At 43.6% G+C, this 19812-nt stretch overlaps 1 protein-coding gene across 3 annotated transcripts in view; it reads left to right on the forward strand.

Moving 5' to 3' along the window:
- Window positions 1–1132: 1132 nt before the first annotated feature.
- The window catches only part of si:ch211-266o15.1 (zinc finger MYM-type protein 4), a 58542-nt gene continuing 39862 nt past the window's right edge, over window positions 1133–19812 (forward strand). The window contains exons 1-10 of one of the 3 annotated variants that reach the window (XM_017721594.1): window positions 1133–1586; window positions 8803–8854; window positions 10346–10594; window positions 11511–11566; window positions 12461–12622; window positions 12879–12951; window positions 15393–15810; window positions 15988–16150; window positions 17326–17532; window positions 19633–19780. In XM_017721594.1, the coding sequence (XP_017577083.1) occupies window positions 1566–1586; window positions 8803–8854; window positions 10346–10594; window positions 11511–11566; window positions 12461–12622; window positions 12879–12951; window positions 15393–15810; window positions 15988–16150; window positions 17326–17532; window positions 19633–19780 (1549 nt within the window). In that variant the 5' untranslated portion in view covers window positions 1133–1565. Of the gene's footprint in view, window positions 1587–5684; window positions 6077–8802; window positions 8855–10345; window positions 10595–11510; window positions 11567–12460; window positions 12623–12878; window positions 12952–15392; window positions 15811–15987; window positions 16151–17325; window positions 17533–19632; window positions 19781–19812 lie in introns of those variants that run through there. The other 2 variants (XM_017721593.2, XM_017721596.2) reach the window with 2 other exon arrangements.

The following is a 19812-nucleotide window of genomic DNA, read 5'->3' on the forward strand; positions in this document are numbered from 1 at the left end:
GTTTAAGTGTGTCTCTGTAGAGGACGTATGCACTTATTTACACTTAGAAAACCATTAAAACATGGAATTTGACCAGGGTGCCCAAACCTTTGCATATCCCTGCTGTCGGAAAAAAACCTTGCATCTCCATTTTTGTCGTTTTTCAGTTTTTGACCTAATTTTAAAATACGCATTGTCCTTTATATTGTATGTAAATATCATGACCAATGGACCAAAAACATGACCCAAAATTACTTGAAAAAGACGTCTGGTTCCATTGACTTACATTAGAAGTGAAAGAAGTTTTTTCCTTCTCCTGTAAAGTTACTATTTTGGAGATAAGAGGTTTTGTTCCGACAGCGGCGATATGCCTCTATATGTTTGTATGAGACAAATGGGTTAATGCTCTGATATGTACATGGCAAAAATTACACTGAAGAATATATTAACGATGTGCATTAGGAAGATGTGTTATTATATCATGCAATGTGTTTCTCCTTATATGTTTGCAATTTTTCATCTCATTGAAGATTTCTCCTGTATATAAAGTGAAACGTGAGACGGTATAAGCAGCAAAAAATACACTTTTCAAATGATTCCTTGTTACACTCTTATAATGTTTTATCATTAGAGTGCAAGTATTTGTGAATTCTGTATTTTTGTATGTATAATTCATTTTTTCTATGTATATGTATAATTGGTCATGTGTGTATGTATAACTGTGCGTGTGTATATATGTCGAATAACGTGTTTATATATAATTGTGTGTATACAATTGTACGCCGTTTTGGAATATCTCCAAAATAGTAACTTTACAGGAGAAGGAGAAAACCTGCTTTACCTTCAATGTAAGTCAATGGAACCAGAATTTTTTCCAAGTCATTTTGGGCCGTTTATCTTCGTTCGTTCATCTTGAAATTTGCACACAATGTCAAAAGCAACAGGGATTTTCAAATTATGTCAAAAAACGAAAAACAAGGTTTTCTTCCAACAACAGCGAGATATATAATTAAAATAAAATTAAGCAATAAAACCATGCATGGATATATCACAATAGTTCTTATCTACAATTATTACAAGTGTTCCAATTGTTATTATTATTAATAGTAATAATAAAGTGGTTATTATGACTAGGAGTTCAGTGGTGGGAGTGCAGTCAGTGCAGCGCGCTGTTCTCCTCCGCGGCTGTAGGTGGCGCGGCTGCCGACCTGCCGCGTCTCTGCGCTGCGTTGGTGTTGAATGGAGACCAAATGCTGCAAATTTAACTTCAGCTGCGGTTTTATAAGCGCTAAAGTTTATAAAACGCAACCAAACTTTCGCCCGCAGTTCGTTTTGTACTGATTAGACGTGATCAGGCGGTATTTCTGACTCGCCTGCGGAGAAACGCGCTGCTTTTGATGCTCGGCTTGTTCTGCTAGCAGCTTTAGCCGCCTGCTAATAATGCTGCGCTGAAAATAAACAAACAGCTCGCGCGTTAAACCCGAACCAGCGCCGCCGGACAGGCGAGGCGAGCCGGGCCGGGCCGGGCCGAGGAGGCGAGCCGGTCCGCGGAGAGGACGTCTCCGCCCTATCAGCTCGAAGGCGGCATGGCGGAACTCACGGTACAGGTAAGGAAAGATGCTGCCGGCCGCTTTGTCGATGCTTCGGTTCTTCCTCCTCCTCCTCCTGCTGCTGCTGCCGCCGCTGACGGTAAAGATGAAAATGATGGTCGTATAAAAGTGTATCGGGGGCAGCAGTAGCCGGATAGACCGAGCAGGAAAGAGGGGCGGAGGAGAGGAGAGGAGAAAGTAGGAAATCACCCGGAGCGAGCGACCGCGGCGTTAACCGGGAAGCTAAACAAAGCACTACAGCGCCGGGCGAGGAGACCGGACCGGACCCGGCGAGGAGACCAGACCAGGGGGACCGACCGAGGAGACCAGACCGACCGAGGCGACCGAGCACTTTCCGCCGTAGATACTCCACGTGCACGTCCGTCATCCAGGAAATCGTGAAGACTGAAACGTGGGTCAATAAAAGTGGCAAAGACGGCAATTTTTGGAATTTTGGCGCCCCGTTCCCATTTCTGGGTGGAATACGGAGCTCCTAAAGTGACACGGTGGTTATTTTTTCATAAGGTGTGGCCACAAATTAATGCATTGAAGCCACGAGTTATTATATCGAGACTATGATTTACTGTATTAGGGCATGAGTTGTCCTGTGGAGCCCACAATTCACTATATTGAGGCCACATGTTATTATGTTGAGATCTCAAGTCATTATATTCAGACTGTAATTAACTATATTAAGAGTTATGTGAAAGCCACAATTTGCTATATTCACTATATTGAGGCCACATGTTATTATATCGAGATTATGATTTACTATATTAAGGCCAAGAGTTGCTGGGTGGATTCCACAACTTACTATATTGAGGCCATGAGTTATTTTGTTGTGATCACAAGTTATTAATTTGACACTATGATTTACTATATTAGGGCATGAGTTGTCATGTGGAGCCCACAATTTACTATATTGAGGCCACATGTTATGTTGGGATCACAAGTCATTATATTGAGACTATGATTTACTGTATTAAGGCTATGAGTTATTATGTGGAGGCCACTATTTACTATACCGAGACCACGATTTAAGGCCAAAAATGACCACATTGAGGCCATGAGTTATTATAATACCATGATTTACTACATTGAGGCCACAAATTACTATATAGAAGCTATATTGAGGCCACAAGTTATGAGATATGCAGTCTGTGGTCATCGCCGTGTTGCTTTAGGGGGTCTGTAGTGAAAAGTCATAGTGGCTTAAGAACAGCAGCGATGAATAAAGGCGTCTTACTGTCATTTGCGCTGTGAAGATGTTTGATGATGTAACTAATGAAGAAAACGGCTGATCACAATTTATTTACACGCAGTGGGGAAACTAAACGAGGTACGAGCTCCTGTGTCCTGTTTGTTTTTCTTCATGCACGTGCACTCATAGCTTCCAGCCGTTAGGTCACCATCACGTCTATTTAATGCCAAAGTGCCTCGTTCTCTAATACCGTAATGTGCTCTAGAGAAAGGTCCTGAGGGGAAAGTCGGCGTCGGGTTCATGGCGTGGTCTTAAAGCGCAGAACAAACAGAGAAAACACCGGTGAACGTCAGAGTCTTCGTAAAACCTGAGAACGGTTGGTGAACGAGGCCCATCGGAGTGAATTCAGAACCATCAGCCAACTGGGTTTGCTCACTGTGGAATTAGACCTCCGCACACCCACGCACATGCACACTCGTGAACTCACGCACTAGGGGGCAGTGAGCACAGGTGGGGCTCAAGCGCCTTTCTCAAGGGACCGTCAGCTGAGGGGATCGAACCGGCAACCTTCCGGTCACAGGGCTGGTTCCCTAACCTCCAGCCCACGACTGGACTGCCTCGTGTGATCTCTGAGTTGTAATGCATTTAACTTCTGCTGCTTCTTTTGCAGCCCGTCCACGATGAAGTCATAGTTAAAGGTGGAATTCAACCTATTTTTTTTTTTATTGTCATAATTAAGTCATTAAGATGTAAACAGAGTCGTTCAGAGCAGTTTGGTGTGAAACGCTCTGTTGTCGAGAAACTTAGAGAGTCAGAACTGTTCACAGTGGTGGTGATAGGAACCAGACGTCCACCTTTAAAAGCTCCCTCACAGAACGTCATTGCATGAGGTGGTTATGAATTCACTGCCTGATGTCTGAGACTCTGCATTATGATAGTTTTGAGAGGTTTTGGAGGTTAGAGAACCGGCCCTGTGACCTGAAGGTCGCCGGTTCGATCCCCCCAGAGCTGATGGTAAGTGACCTGAGGTGTCCTTGAGCAAGACACCTAACCCCCAACTGCTCCCCGGGCGCTGCGGATAGGGCTGCCCACCGCTCCGGGCGAGTGTGCTCACTGCCCCCTAGTGTGTGTGTATTCACTAGTGTGTATGTGGTGTTTCACTGCATGGATGGGTTAAATGCGGAGGTGGAATTTCCCCGTTTGTGGGACTAATAAGGGTCACTTAATCTTAACTGAGTTGTAAATAAAATAGCCATGTTTGACTTGAGACGTCTGGTTCCCATCACCACCACTGTAAAGAAATCTGAGTGTAATTTTCTCAATAATGCCAAATTTAAGCTTGAACCGTTCTGAATGACGTTGATTACATCCGAACATTTTAATTAATGAGATATTTAGGGAAAAAGCGGTATAATTGATCAATAATATCAGCTGTGTACACAGCCCAGAGTAATTGAAAGGGGACTGTGAGCTTGTTTCATGAGATCCATGCTCTCTGTTACCGGTAGGGCCCTGTATGATTTGACTGCCAGCTACAGAGCCATGGTGTGGAAGCCCGTTTCTGGCCCTGGCCAAGAACCCATCGCCATTAAGGACATTTTCCCTAATTATGACTTGCTATCTCATAATAATGAGATTCTGTGTTGTGCTGGTCTGAGTGGAGGTTTTAAACACCTCAGCGTCGCAGCTGGACTGAGAATAGTCCACCAACCAAAAGTATCGTCCTGTGGGCAGCGTCCTGTGACCACTAGCCACGTTTAGGTGCAGCCTGATAATCCGTTAATAATCCGACTAATAGCTCAATCGGAATAGAATACGTCCATGTAAACACCTCAGTCGGAATAGACTAATCCTATTGAGGCCAATCAGAATACAATTTCTATCCGATTGACCGAGGTGGGTAAACTTCTAAATAATCCTTTAAATAGAAGAAAAATATCCGCCTGAATCCGATTACATTCCCTATCGGAAGGTGTAAGAACGTCCTGCGCATGCGTTTATACTGGTCAACACGACGGAGCGGAAGCGGGTCTGCAGAGGAGACGAGGTTCATACTCTGAGCTTTAAGAGACGGCGGTGGGACGGACGTCCAGCTTATGTGTCTTGGAGCAGGACGTCGGTTTAAAGCCATTAAAAACACAAGCGCGCCAACTGGCCCTCACGTGACGTTCGCGGTCATGGGAACATTCACTCCAAGCGCTGCTCCACGTCATTCTGCCTCGGATTACTTGTCGTGGGCACGTAAACGAAGATTTTCAGACTGTTGAGCAGAGTGAGCATAAACACCTCAGTCTGGATCTGTAATCCGACTGTATTTAATCGGATTGGCAAAATCTTTGCACGTAAACACAGACACTGACGAAGGACTAGAGGACGACCAACACAGACTGCGCAGCCGCAGATGAGCTGTCGTCTCTGACTTCACATCCACAAGGCGGACCAACAAGGTAGGAGTGTGGACAGTGGGTGGACACAGTGTTTGAAAACTCCAGCACTGCTGTGTCTGATCCACTCAGACCAGCACAACGCACATTAACGCACCAAGACCACACCAGTGTCACTGCGGCGCTGAGAATGACCCACCACCAGCTCTGTGAGGGTCCATGGGGGTCCTGACCACTGAAGAACAGGGTAACAAGAGTACCAGAGAAACAGATGGACTACAGTAGAACCTAGATGGACCCAGTGGGGTGGGGTGGGGGTGACAAAACGCCCCCCACCCCCAGTTTTATTGAAGGATTTGTTTATGCACGACTGGGCGGAGCCGTGTGGGGGAGCGCGTGACGTCATGGCGCCCCCACCCCCTCCGCCAATCAGAATCGCGGCTGCTGTTTCGTCATCTAAATTGCACGAGCGAAATGTTCCAAGTTCGTTGAGCCTCGCCAACTACAATAGAGCACGCTAGCTAGGCTAACGGGCTAACGGGCGGCCGGCCGAGCGTCTCCGGGCTCCTGCGCGGCTTTCAGGGCGGCTTCACTCTTTAATCCGCCGAGCCCCGAATGTCGCGATGCCCTCGTTTTACCGCTGTGGGGTCGCCGGATGCACAAACAACTCCGAAACCGACCCCGGCGCTAATTTCTACCGCCTGCCCGACGGCGAGCTGAGGAGCAGCTGGACGGAGTTCTTAGTGAGCCGCGGCGGAACCGCCAGCAACCGAATCCGCGTCTGCAGCTCACATTTCACCAAAGACCAGTTCCACAACTTCACGCAGGTGAAGCTGGGCTTCGGAAAGAAGCGCAAGCTCGTTGATGGAGCCGTCCCTTCCCTCCCTCCGGTCCCCCCGAGCGCCGCCCGGCGGAGTCAGCAAGTAAATAAAGCCGGTTTGGTTCCTTCTGTTAGCCGCGAATGCTAACGACCTGCCGCCCGCTGCGGCCGGTCTGAGGCCAGCGGCGTTGCATTCGGCGTTTTGGTCACGTTGACCGCTATTATTGGTCATTCCCGACTGGACGTAACTTCACCGCCGTAATCCGAGCTCAGCCAGACCCGGAGCCTGGCGTCTGATGGGAAAACGGTCATTTAAAGAGAGAAAGTGCACCACCTGCTGTTGTGGGGTCGCATACGCCGGCTGCACCCTTAGAGAGGTGGTCGTGGTTCTTTGGTAAACGGAACGGTGCCTGTTTAGAACCATCTATTCTGCGTGTTATAATGGTTCTTCAGATTGACGGAGACCGTGTTGTAGGTTATATGGCTCCTTTTGTTTGGCTTGACGTCCTAACCACAGCAGGTTCTCCGTTAATATGGAGCACCGTTTCACAGGGCAGAGAACCCTTAATCATGCAGAGGGTTCTCTGCATGGTGCTCATCTGTGTGAACACGCATTGGCATAATTCTGTGGTTGAGATGTAAACAGACTCATTCAGGGCGGTTTGGTGTGAAGTGGTTGATTGTAGAGACTCAGGTGTTTTTGCAGTGGTGGTGATGGGAACCAGGGGGTCGCCATGACTACAACACAGGTATAGACGTTTTATTTACCGTCCAGAACCGCCAGAGAACCTTTAAAATCTTTTAGGTCAACACCATCATAAAAAAGAGCCCCAGGCATCAGGCACTGAGTTCATGACTGTTTTATGCAGTGACGTTCTGTGAGGAGCTTTTAGAGGGGGACGTCTGGTTCCTATCACCACCACTGTGAGCAGTTCTGACTCGGTAAGTTCCTCTAGAACGGAGCGCTTCACACCGATCCGCCCCGAACGGTTCTGTGTACATCATAACCGCTTAATTATGTAGATTTATTTTATAATTCGGTGGAATTCACATTTAAGACTGGTGCTTGACTGCAGTAGGCTTTCCCCCTTTCCATGAAACGTAAACATGGATTAAGTTCAGTTTTGGACTAAGTGGCATTGCTCGTAGTGAATGTCCTTTAGTCTAGGTTTAGTCCTGGTCTGGGTCCAAAACCTTTAGTGAAATGTAGTTGTAAGTTTACTGTGAGAAGTCTTTCACCTTATAACTTCTAATTTAAAATAATAATAATAATTTTACCGCTCTGCCGTCCTATTCGTACAGGTTGTTATCTGTCAGTTGTTCTTGCACTTTTTATGTAAGTAATACTGTATTTTCCACTTTGATTAGATGCCAGCAGCATCTCATTGGCTCTGTACCTGCTCTCTGCACAATGATGGGTTAATCTAATTATGACTTGGTATAATGTCTCTCAGTGAGTCTCTCATAGTTGTGATGTAATATTAACATAATTACTGTCACCTAGAGACCATCTTCTCATGTTTATGAGATGCTAAATCATATTTGAGATACTAAGTCATAATTATGAGATTCTTAATCATAGTCATGAGATTCTTAGTCATAATTACGAGATTCTAAATCATAATTATGAGATACCAAGTCATAATTACGAGATACCAAGTCATATTTACGAGAATCTTAATCATAATTCTGAGATACCAAGTCATAATTATTTGATTCTTAATCATAATTCTGAGATACCAAGTCATATTTGACATTCTTAATCATAATTACAAGATTCTTAATCATAATTACGAGATACCAAGTCATAATTACGAGATTCTTAATCATAATTCTGAGATACCAAGTCATAATTAAGAGATTCTTAATCATAATTACGAGATACCAAGTCATAATTATTTGATTCTTAATCATAATTCTGAGATACCAAGTCATAATTAAGAGATTCTTAATCATAATTACGAGATACCAAGTCATAATTATTTGATTCTTAATCATAATTCTGAGATACCAAGTCATAATTAAGAGATTCTTAATCATAATTAAGAGATTCCTAATCATAATTACGAGATTCTTAATCATAATTCTGAGATACCAAGTCATAATTAAGAGATTCTTAATCATAATTACGAGATACCAAGTCATAATTACGAGATACCAAGTCATTACGAGAGGCGCACCTTCTTTTTGCCTTTATTGCCCAGTTCTATGAGATGCAGTTCTGCGTCTCACAGTAGTTCTGGAGGAGGTGGAGGCAGATACAGAGACAAATGACAGCAACGTGTGCAGATCCTGGATTGGAGGTTCGTAGTTCAGGTGAAGTGCGTTGCAGGACGGTGGTGTCAGTGGTAGAATGACACCGAGGCCAGTAAACAGTAGTTTGTAATTATGGGTACAGTGCATGTTGGTGGAGTGCAAATGAGGGAGTGCAGTAATAGCTTGTGTTCTTATAGGAATCTAGGAGGCATTCCTTTATTATCACTGTAGATCTTTCATAAAAGCAGTTGTTTAAGTGTCTGTTTGAATTAAAAGGAAAAAAAATACACACACTGTCTATCTGTGTGTGTGTGTGTGTGTGTGTGTATACACACACGGCTCATAAAATGCCTTTAATAATATTTTTCATCACCTCTGGCTGTGGAATATTTGCCTGGTCACTTTAAAAATAGGACTCTGCCGTAAATCTGCAGACTTGACCGCAGGAGGTGGACGTTCCTTCTAGTTCGGACTCCAGGCTTCACTGCGGCTCTTTCGCCGTAATTCTCTGACACACAAACCCCCGAATTACAGCGACTTGCATTAACACCTTTGCTCTTTCCTTAATTTCAGAATGTCATCTCCATGGCGGAAGAATGCCATAGAGAAGAGGAGCAGTCATCAGGTAGAGGATTCTGGTTTTCGTGTGACTGGTGACGTGTGATATTTATTCATGTTTTACCCTTTTCTGCATAAATTATGAAAGCAGGAAACAGTTTGGCCAGACGGGCATTACAGGGTTACAGATCTGCCTAAAGTGGCCCCATTTATGGAGCATTGTTAAGGCAGAATTGGCCTGAATTTGTCTTTATTTATTTATTTATTATATTTCAAAACCGTTAATTTAACACGTCATTAAAAATGTGGTCTTATTTAAAATGGTCACCTGGCCAGCTGCAGAAGCACTTGAGGAAAAGGGAAATGCAAAAGAGGGACAAAATAACAGAAACACAACAGATAAATCAAGTAAGACAATCGTTTTTTTTTTCTATTTTATTAATTGATGATAAAAAAAAGACATACGGCAAAAATGAACACAACTGCAACAGACACATGATGGGCGTAAAATCAGTTAGTGGAAAGCAGGTGCATGCAGCAGCAAAAAAAATGTCTTTTATATATTTCAGAAAATTAGGAATTGAGACAAATAATTCCAGTTTTAATCCAGTTTTTATACACGGACCCAATATTGGCTCTACAGGGTTTTAAAATATTATGGTTATTATTATAAATGAACTCTTGATATTGGATTATCGTGTCATCATCTGAATACTAGACTATCTCTCATGCACATAAATACTTTGGGAAGCAGCCTTATGTGATTCACATTGCAGTACCAGCATTTTATTCATTGACAACCAATAAGACTTGAAAATGAGATATTGAGCCATTTCAATCAAATATTTTGCTGTCACACATTTTAATGCTAATTAAATGAATTCTGATAGTTGTTTTCTTTGTAGTGTTTACATGCACTTAATAATCCGATAACTACAAATGTCAGATTTTGTCAGTGATGCACTTGAGTAATCAGACAAGGGGGAAACTCCAGGTCTGCAGGAGTGAGACAGTAATCAGATTTCTGTTTTACAGCCAGCCGATAAACTCGCAGAAGACAACGAGACGGAAACATAATGTTAAACTCAAACTTCACCGCTTTAGTTGACAATATGAACATGCATCATCTAAAAGATGAAGAATATTTAAATCCGTCATTTCATCAGGAATGTATTTGGTTTCAGTGTCGCTCCAACAGTGTTTTGCTGCCTCTCGCGGCGACGCTGCTCGCTTATTTCTGGTACCGCCGCCTGTTTTCGCACATGCTCAGACTGAAAAATGCGAAAGAAATCAGTGAGAGCTCACAGCACTGAGAAACCTGACTACTGAGCTCAAATCCAGCCTCTTCATCAGATTCCTTAATCAGATCTTTACTCCGATCTGAGAAATCAGTCTGCTGTTAACAGGAATAATCGGATAACCGCAGAAATCTGATTATGATCGGATTATTGAGCCATGGAAACGCACTCCTTGTTTGCTTTAATAAAGCTGCACTGATTTAGCTCAGCTGTGCTTTTGGTGATAATTGTGGAAATGTTGTGTTTTTGATTCTTTCCAGGTGCTGAGATGGAACGGTCCGGTGAGGGTTCCTTGAGGTCCGTTGCCGATTTGCCGGCAGAGTCCAGCAGCTCGTCTGAGCGGCCCCAGCGCGGCGCCGTGGAAGACGAGCTGGATGGGTTTCCTGTTTTTGGGGCGGATGAAGAAGACTGGGAGAGCAGCTCCAGCCAGAGGGGTCGTCACAGTGAGGAGCAAGACGAGAGTGAAAGTCAGAGCAGGAAAGTCTCGCAACAGAGTGGAGCAAATGCGGGTAAGGATCTGTTTCCTTACGTGGACACAACTGACCGATTATTATGGCGTCTTTAATGCAAGCAATTGCAGTTTGAAGTGCTTTACAGATAACACACGGATTTTCAACATTTCTGCCTAATTGAGTCATTAAGATGTAAGCAGAGTCACTCAGAGCGGTTTGGTGTGAAACGCTCTGTTCTAGAGAAACTTACTGAGTCAGAATTGTTCACAGTGGTGCTGATGGGAACCAGACCTGTGCCCATGGATTTATAAACTCTACTCTTGAATTTAATTCCCGTGGCCTCTGTATTTTTCTTCAGTTTCTCCGTGTAAAGCACATGGCCCCTCCCACATCTACAGTACAGGCCACTTTTATGACTATTTTGAGAAAATGGAGAATTTTTTTACATTTCTGAAAGAGGGCAGCTAAATATAAAGATAAATATAAGCAAGTAACGTTAACAAGAAAAAAAGCAGGTGTTGCCAGAATGTGGTTTACGAATCGGTCGGTGCGGTTTACGAATCGGTCGGTGCGGTTTTGATAACCGAGAGCGCGGTTTCCGAATCGGTCGGTGCGGTTTTGATAACCGAGAGCGCGGTTTCCGAATCGGTCGGCGCGGTTTCCGAATCGGTCGGCGCGGTTTCCGAATCGGTCGGCGCGGTTTCCGAATCGGTCGGCGCGGGTTACTAAACTGCGGGGTTCAAACTTTGCACCTCATTTTTTTTCTCGTTAGTGACGCCTACGTGGTTCCGTAGAAAGAGAAGACCAGGCTGTGAGCGTTGGTCTTTCTGTTCCTCGGCGGATGTTATAGTGAGGATGATGAAGCGTCCAAGTTGTGTTGTACTTTCTTTGCGTTTCGATTATAAATGTATTTATTCAAATGATGTTTTCTGTGCATGTTAATTATTTACACAGTCTCTCTGATTTCTTTCAGATGACAGTGCTCAGCAGTCTCAAATGGAGGAGGGCACCTCACAGAATGAAACTAGTGTAAGCTAAACGTAAAGCTTTAACCCAAAGCGGTGGCCGCAGAGTGAAGAACGGGTCTGCTTCATGTTTCAGATGAGCTGATTCGTTTGTGTGACTTAGTTCTAGAGATGGATAGATTTAAAAACTTAGCACAGGCCATGTTTTACACTAAATTTAAACAGTGATGGTGCATCAAAATGTACAGAATTGTACATTTATGTAATGAGTCGGTTCCAAAAACCAGTCAGAGCCATGCTTTCAGATATCTTATGAAGCTGTGTCTGTACTTTTGAATGCTGTGTTTCCAAAGCAACCTGTTCCTAGTGAAATAAAAAGGGGGTAACAGAGTATCAGAGAAACAGATGGACTACAGTCTGTAACTGTAGAACTACAAAGACCAGCTATACAGTAAGTGGAGCTGATAAAGTGGACAGTGAGCGCAGAAACAAGCAGGCGGTCGTGATGTTACACCTGATCAGTGTTTAACAGCTCTGGTGATTTAATTGGGGGGGAAATAAAAAGAACAGTCCTTTGAAGTGACTCCCCGTGCACCCACAATCATATTATTTTTCGCTGTTGTTATTTCTTGCGTTTTTGCTGTTTGAGTTTCAGAGGTGTGATCATTGACGATCAGTCCATAAAATACCGTTTTAAAGACTGTTTGGCTATAAAATTAAAAATTAAAATATAAATAAAATCTTACCTTCTAATCTTATCGGTTTTCGTAGCAGGCAAGCCGTAATTATTTCCTCTACATTTCTACCGATCTGAAGTTAGCATAATTTTTGTGAGCTTGTTGATTGATTAAATATTGATTATGGGTTGCTTCATTTTTTGTGTGATGTTTGAGTGGATATTTTAGCCTATGGGTCTTTATTAAGTCGTTTTTTCTTTTTCTTTCTTTCTGAACTACAGACCTCGTCACAGGAGCAAGGTGGAAGCTTTAGAGAGGAAACCCTGTATTCTCCTTTAATGAAAATAAAGGATGAGCCCATAGATGAGGGCTACGATAAAGCCCTGATCCCGCCATCTGACATTAGCCGCGTTAAAGAGGAGCTCGAGAACGGGGAACACGAGGTGAGCTTTATGTTTACTGTCGTTATGAAACTTCTCTGGATTGGTAACTTAAAAGTATAAATAAAAGATAATAAATCAATACAAATTAATATTATCTAAATGGGTTGCACAGTTTTGGGACAAGGGGGGTGAGATTTATTCATGAATTAATTTATTTTTAAATGTAGGATTTGACTTTTTGACTAGGATTGCTGTCTCTGTAATAGAATGTGTCCTGGATTAACGTTATTTTACCTTCTGTATACTTTTATTTTAGATAGCAACTCCTCCAGATGAGCTGAGGATCAGTTCCGTCTTCTCTGTTAGAGGAGCTGGTGATCCCATTTCTGGTGAGTGGACTGACACCATCGGTAAATGGAAAATAATTAAAATACATCTAAAATCACTAAAATACACACCAATAATTACAACCCCAGTTCCAGTGAAGTTGGGACGTTGTGTAAAACAAATAAAAACTGAATACGATGATTTGCAAATCCTTTTCAACCTAAATTCAATCGAATACACTACAAAGACGAGATATTTAATGTTCAAACGGATAAACTTTATTGTTTTTTGCAAATATTCACTCATTTTGAGTTTCATGCCTGCAACACGTTCCAGAGAAGTTGGGACAGGGGCGTGTTTCCCACTGTGTTACATCACCTTTCCTTTTAACAACACTCAATAAGCGTTTGGGAACTGAGGACACTGATTGTTGAAGCTTTGTAGGTGGAATTCTTTCCCATTCCTGCTTGATGTCCAGCTTCAGCTGCTCAGCAGTCCGGGAGTCTCCGCTGTCGTATTTTGAGCTTCATAATGCGCCACACATTTTCAATGGGAGACGGTCTGGACTGCAGGCAGGCCAGTCTAGTACCCGCACTCTTTTACTACGAAGCCACGCTGTTGTAACACGTGTAGAATGTGGCTCGGCATCGTCTTGCTGAAATAAGCAGGACGTCCCTGAAAAAGACGCTGCTTGGATGGCAGCAGATGTTGCTCCAAAACCTGTATGTACCTTTCAGCATTAATGGTGCCTTCACAGATGTGCCAGTTACCCCTGCCATGGGCACTAACACACCCCCAGACCATCAGAGATGCTGGCTTTTGGACTTTGCACTGAAAACAAACCGGACAGTCCTTTTCCTCTTTGGCCCGGAGGACACGACGTCCATGATTTCCAGAAACAGTGTGAAATGTGGACGCGTCAGACCACAGGACACTTTTCCACTCTGCGTCAGTCCATCTCAGATGAGCTCGGCCCAGAGAAGCCGGCAGCGTTTCTGGGTGGTGTTGATATGTGGCTTCGCTTTGCATGGCAGAGTTTTAACCTGCACTTGTAGATGGAGCGACGAACTGAGTTCACTGACAGTGGTTTTCCGAAGTGTTCCTGAGCCCATGTGGGAATATCCGTTACAGAATGATGTGGGTTTTTAATGCAGTGCCGCCTGAGGGGTCGAAGGTCACGGGCATTCAGTGTTGGTTTTCTGCCTTGCCGCTTACTTGCAGAGATTTCTCCAGATTCTCTGAATCTTTTGATGATATTATGGACTGTAGATGATGAAATCCCTAAATTCCTGCAGTTGCACGTTGAGAAACGTTGCTCTTAAACTGTTGGACTATTTGCTCACGCAGTTGTTCACTAAGTGGTGAACCTCGCCCGTCCTTGCTTGTGAATGACTGAGCCTTTCAGGGATGCTCCCTTTATACCCAATCATGACACCCACCTGTTTCCAATTAACCTGTTCACCTGTGGAATGTTCCCAACAGGTGTTTTTTGAGCATTCCTCAGCTTTCCCAGTCTTCTGTTGCCCCTGTCCCAACTTCTTTGGAACGTGTTGCAGGCATCAAATTCAAAATGAGTGAATATTTGCAAAAAACAACAAAGTTTATCCGTTTGAACATTAAATATCTCGTCTTTGTAGTGTATTCAGTTGAATATAGGCTGAGAAGGATTTACAAATCATCGAATTCTGTTTTTATTTATGTTTTACACAACGTCCCAACTTCACTGGAATTGGGGTTGTATTATTAAAGCCAGTGTGTCTACAGCTCGACCCATCAAGTGAATTAGTCGGTGAATCTTTGTGCCAATCACAACCGTCAGTCACTTAAACAGTTCAGCTTATCACCTATTTCTGTTTGCTTGTTTGTGCACCCAGGTGGGGAAGCTGCAATAGTTGCATCAGTTCATTTTACCACTTTTCAGAGTCTGTCAGCTACTTATTAGTGTGGGATGTGTCTGCCGCTGGCTGATTTTTCCTGTTTTCTATCACTGCATTAAACTCGTTAATCTCTCACCTTTTTTTTTTTGACTGTCACATTGTTCAGTGTTTAGTGTGTCAATCTTCACCTTTATTACTTTATACTTTCTGTTCTTTTCAGGAGGCTCACTTTCAGTTCCTCAAAGAATCTGCAGGGCTATTTTTCTATACCTCCAGAGTTCAGTCGTAGAAGTTGGTTGACTTTTCTGCTACTCATCAACTGCAAATTTAGACCAATCAGTCCGTAAACCCCCCACATCTTGGGTGTCCAGTTGATTTTCTCCTCTCTCTCAAAGATGAAAGCTTTAAATGGTGTTTGTCTAATGGGGCATGTGCTACCCCAGGCTCAGTTTTGAGCCCAGACAAACAATAAAAAAACAAAATGATGAAAAATGATAACTTGATGGTTTTGCTCTGACTGGAAATTAAATGAGCAAAATATAGCGTGACTAATAAATATTCTAATACTTGGTAATTTGGTACTGAATTTCGATACGCAGCCCCAGTGACTGCTTTCTTCTCAATAGGTTCTGTCGCAGCCTCACAGCCACCTGCATTCTCTACCATGAGCCAGTCAACTTCAGCCATTAAAGCACCTCTTATGGTCCTGCCAGCCCAACCACAACCTCAGCTCCAAGCCAAGCCCTTGGCCCAGATTCAGCTCCAGCTCCAGCCTCAACTCCAACTCCAGACCCAGCCTCAGCCGCAGCTCCAGCTCCAACCGCAGCCCCAGCTCCAGCTTCAGCCTCAGCTGCAGCCCCAGCCTCCTCCTGCATCAATACGGATCTGCTGCTCAGGCTGCTCCAAGGTCCTGCAGAAGGGCCAAACAGCGTTCCAGCGGAAAGGCTCTAACCAGCTCTTCTGCTCCACTGTCTGTCTGACTGGGTTCACCCTGCCTCCAACCATCAGTATTGCCCCAAAGAAAACTTGCCACCTCTGCCTCAAGTGAGTCACCTGCTTGAATCATCTCAGTGATTTCCCCCCATTTGTTGCAGTTAGTTTTTTTTTTATCTGCCCAAAATCTTCTAGATTAAAGTGAAATAAAAATACCTTGAAAGTTTCACATGTAAGGCGCATTAGAATGTATTTTAATGTGGATTTTTCTTTTATCCTTATCTTAAGGGTGATTGGGAATCCAAAGGACTTGATAACCGTTCCAGTGGATTCTTCAAACACGTTGAAGGAGTTTTGCAGCCAGGCTTGCCTGACCATCTATAGATCCAGGGTCGAGGGTTTTAGTGAAGACAGCATTGTTAGATGCACTATGTGCAGAAATCCCAGCGAGGTAAGCGGGTTTACTTTCTCGTTTTGGGAGGAAAAAGAAGGAAAACATTCAATCTATATGTGTCTTCTTTATTTTTCATCCCAAGATGACCTGCTCATTTAATAAATTAGGAGACTTTGCAGTATTTAAGTTATTTAGTAACTGCTGTGATCTTTAACGTAACTTGATATTGAATTTTCTAGAAGAAACTCCTTTAATTTATGTACTTATGAGAATGAGAGATTGAATTGTAAACCGCCAGCTTAGAGTTTACAGGTTGAGGTTACAGTTTCATCCAGAATTTAAAAATTTGCAGTGCACTTGTTTTTAGTTTTAGTCGTAGGCTTTCACAGTTATTTTCCAGAAAATCTTAGGTTGGTTTTCTTGACTTGGCTCTGACGTGTTGTGGAACAGGAGAACACTAAACTGTGCCGCGATAAAGAGGAGAGCTATTTTTGGCTCGTGCCTGTTTGCCTTCAAATAAAGCAAAAGGCCACAAGGGGCGTAATTCTTTTATAAAAGAGCGTCCCTGTGTCTTATTCACAAACATGGATATAAAGCTTCGTTGAAAGTCGAAATGTGTTATATAGCATAAATTAAGGGTGTAACTATAATATTATAATATTGGCATAAATCTTTTAGAAAAGAGAGACAAAATACGATCCTGCGAAAAATAAAAATCCAGGGCCAAAAGCTGGATTCAGTCACGTTTCTCAAGCATGCTTAGCTGATTGATTTGATTGATTTTGAGAGAATAAACATTAAACATATGGGTGTAAGTAGCCGTTCACAGTCTCTAATCACAAATATTGCTGGTTCAGGCTGAGGGCATCACAGCCATGATGGTAAGTTATCACCTTCGTTGACTACGTCTCAATCACGGAGTTGTTTAGAAACTTTGAAAAAGCACCGAAATTTACGGTCCTTTTTTTTCCAAATATGTGGTGTTTTAAAAAAGGATTTTGAAAAATTAATATTGCCCGGCTACAAAGTAGAATTCATTTTCTCTCTCTCTCTCCGTCTCGCTCTCGCTCTGATTCTCTCTCTCTCTCTCTCTCTCTCTCTCTCTCTCTCTGTCTCTCTCTGTCTCTCTCTCTCTCTTTCTCTCTCTCTCTCTCTCTCTCTCTCTCTCTCTCTCTCTCTCTCTCTCTCTCTGTCTCTCTCTGTCTCTCGCTCTCTCTGTCTCGCTCTCTCAGATCCAACACGAGGTTAATCATCAGGGTGTCCTTCACCGCCTCTGCAGTGACGAATGCTTCTCCCGTTTCCGCTCGTCCAAAAGACTGTCAATGAGTTGCTGTGAGAGTTGTGGTAACTGCACCGTCACGGGAAACTACCACCTCGTACAGATTGAGGACGCTGTTAAAAAGTTCTGCAGCCCAGTTTGCATCAGCACGTATAAACAGGTTTGAAGAAAGTCACCTTTTCTTTTCTGTTCTAACACTGAAACTTTGAATAGAAATATAAGATCACAGTGCTTTAAGGCATTTTCATGATGCGTCACAAAATTGGGTTTTTCTGAAGTTTAAGTGGAACTGAGAAAACAGGACAAGTGGTGTGACATTTAATATCAAATGGTATCAAAAACTATAAATACAACATTTATACAACACCTACAACCTTTATTTGCCAGTTTGCATGTCCAACTGAACTGGGCCAGTTATGCTGTCTTTGTAATGAGACATGCACATCCTAGATCTGAATGAATGAAATATTCTCATTGAACTTTGTTCTGTACAAATTTGAATGTGCCAACAACAAAATCACAAAAATCATCAATGGAAATCAAATGTATTAACCAGTGGAGGCCTGGATTTGGAGTCACACACAAAATTAAAGTGGAAAAACACACGACAGGCTGATCCAACTTTGATGTAATGTCCTTAAAACAAGTCAAAATGAGGCTCAGTCTTGTGTGTGGCCTCCACGTGCCTGTATGACCTCCCTACAATGCCTGGGCAGCTCCTGATGAGGTGGCGGATGGTCTCCTGAGGGATCTCCTCCCAGACCTGGACTAAAGCATCCGCCAACTCCTGGACAGTCTGTGGTGCAACGTGGCGTTGGTGGATGGAGCGAGACATGATGTCCCAGATGTGCTCAATCGGATTCAGGTCTGGGGAACGGGTGGGCCGGTCCATAGCTTCAATGCCTTCATCTTGCAGGAACTGCTGACACACTCCAGCCACATGAGGTCTAGCATTGTCCTGCATTAGGAGGAACCCAGGGCCAACCACACCAGCATATGGTCTCACAAGGGGTCTGAGGATCTCATCTCGGTACCTAATGGCAGTCAGGCTACTTCTGGCGAGCACATGGAGGGCTGTGCGGCCCTCCAAAGAAATGCCACCCCACACCATTACTGACCCACTGCCAGACCGGTCATGCTGAAGGATGTTGCAGGCAGCAGATCTCTCTCCACGGCGTCTCCAGACTCTGTCACGTCTGTCACATGTGCTCAGTGTGAACCTGCTTTCATCTGTGAAGATCACAGGGCGCCAGTGGTGAATTTGCCAATCCTGGTGTTCTCTGGCAAATGCCAAGCGTCCTGCACGGTTTTGGGCTGTGAGCACAACCCCCATCTGTGGACGTCGGGCCCTCATACCATCTTCATGGAGTCGGTTTCTAACCATTTGTGCAGACACATGCACATTTGTGGCCTGCTGGAGGTCATTTTGCAGGGCTCTGGCAGCTCCTCCTGTTCCTCCTTGCACAAAGGCAGAGGTAGCGGTCCTGCTGCTGGGTTGTTGCCCTCCTACGGCCTCCTCCACGTCTCCTGGTGTACTGGCCTGTCTCCTGGTAGCGCCTCCAGCCTCTGGACACTAAGCTGACAGACACAACAAACCTTCTTGCCACAGCTCGCATTGATGTGCCATCCTGGATGAGCTGCACTACCTGAGCCACTTGTGTGGGTTGTAGAGTCCGTCTCCTGCTACCACGAGTGTGAAAGACCACCAACATTCAAAAATGACCAAAACATCAGCCAGAAAGCAGAAAGGTAGTGAGAAGTGGTCTGTGGTCCCCACCTGCAGAACCACTCCTTTATTGAGTGTGTCTTGCTAATCGCCAATAATCTCCACCTGTTGTCTGTTCCATTTGCACAACAGCTGTGAAACTGATTGTCAGTGTTGCTTCCTAATTGGACAGTTTGATTTACTTGGAGTTATATTGTGTTGTTTAAGTGTTCCCTTTATTTTTTTTTTTAGCAGTATGTGTGTGTGTGTGTGTGTGTGTATGTGTGTATATATATATATATATATATATATATATATATATATATATATATATATATATATATACACTTTTTGGACAATTGTGACTATATTGCAGCATTATGTGATTATGATGTGCCTACTTTACTTTTCTTTATGTTGAATTATGTGCTATTTTGTAATATTTCCAGCTAGATTGGTTATAGAATCTGCTCGGATTCATTCTGTTCAATACTATGTACTTTTCTTTTTCTAGTTGGCATTTATTTTACTAATTCAGTTTGTTTCACTCTGCAGAAAAGTGGGAAGCGAGTTCACTGCCCCTACTGTCACGAGTTTAAATCTGTGGACCAGATGCTGGAGGGAACGAACGCACAGGGAGTCATCGAGTTCTTCTGTTCCTCCAGATGCGTGACCAACAGCCAGGCGTCTCGCACTCTCTCAGGTACATTTACACCTCACTCCTTATTAGTTCCA

This window comes from Pygocentrus nattereri, chromosome 10, assembly GCF_015220715.1.
Source record: "Pygocentrus nattereri isolate fPygNat1 chromosome 10, fPygNat1.pri, whole genome shotgun sequence".
Lineage (NCBI taxonomy): Eukaryota > Metazoa > Chordata > Actinopteri > Characiformes > Serrasalmidae > Pygocentrus > Pygocentrus nattereri.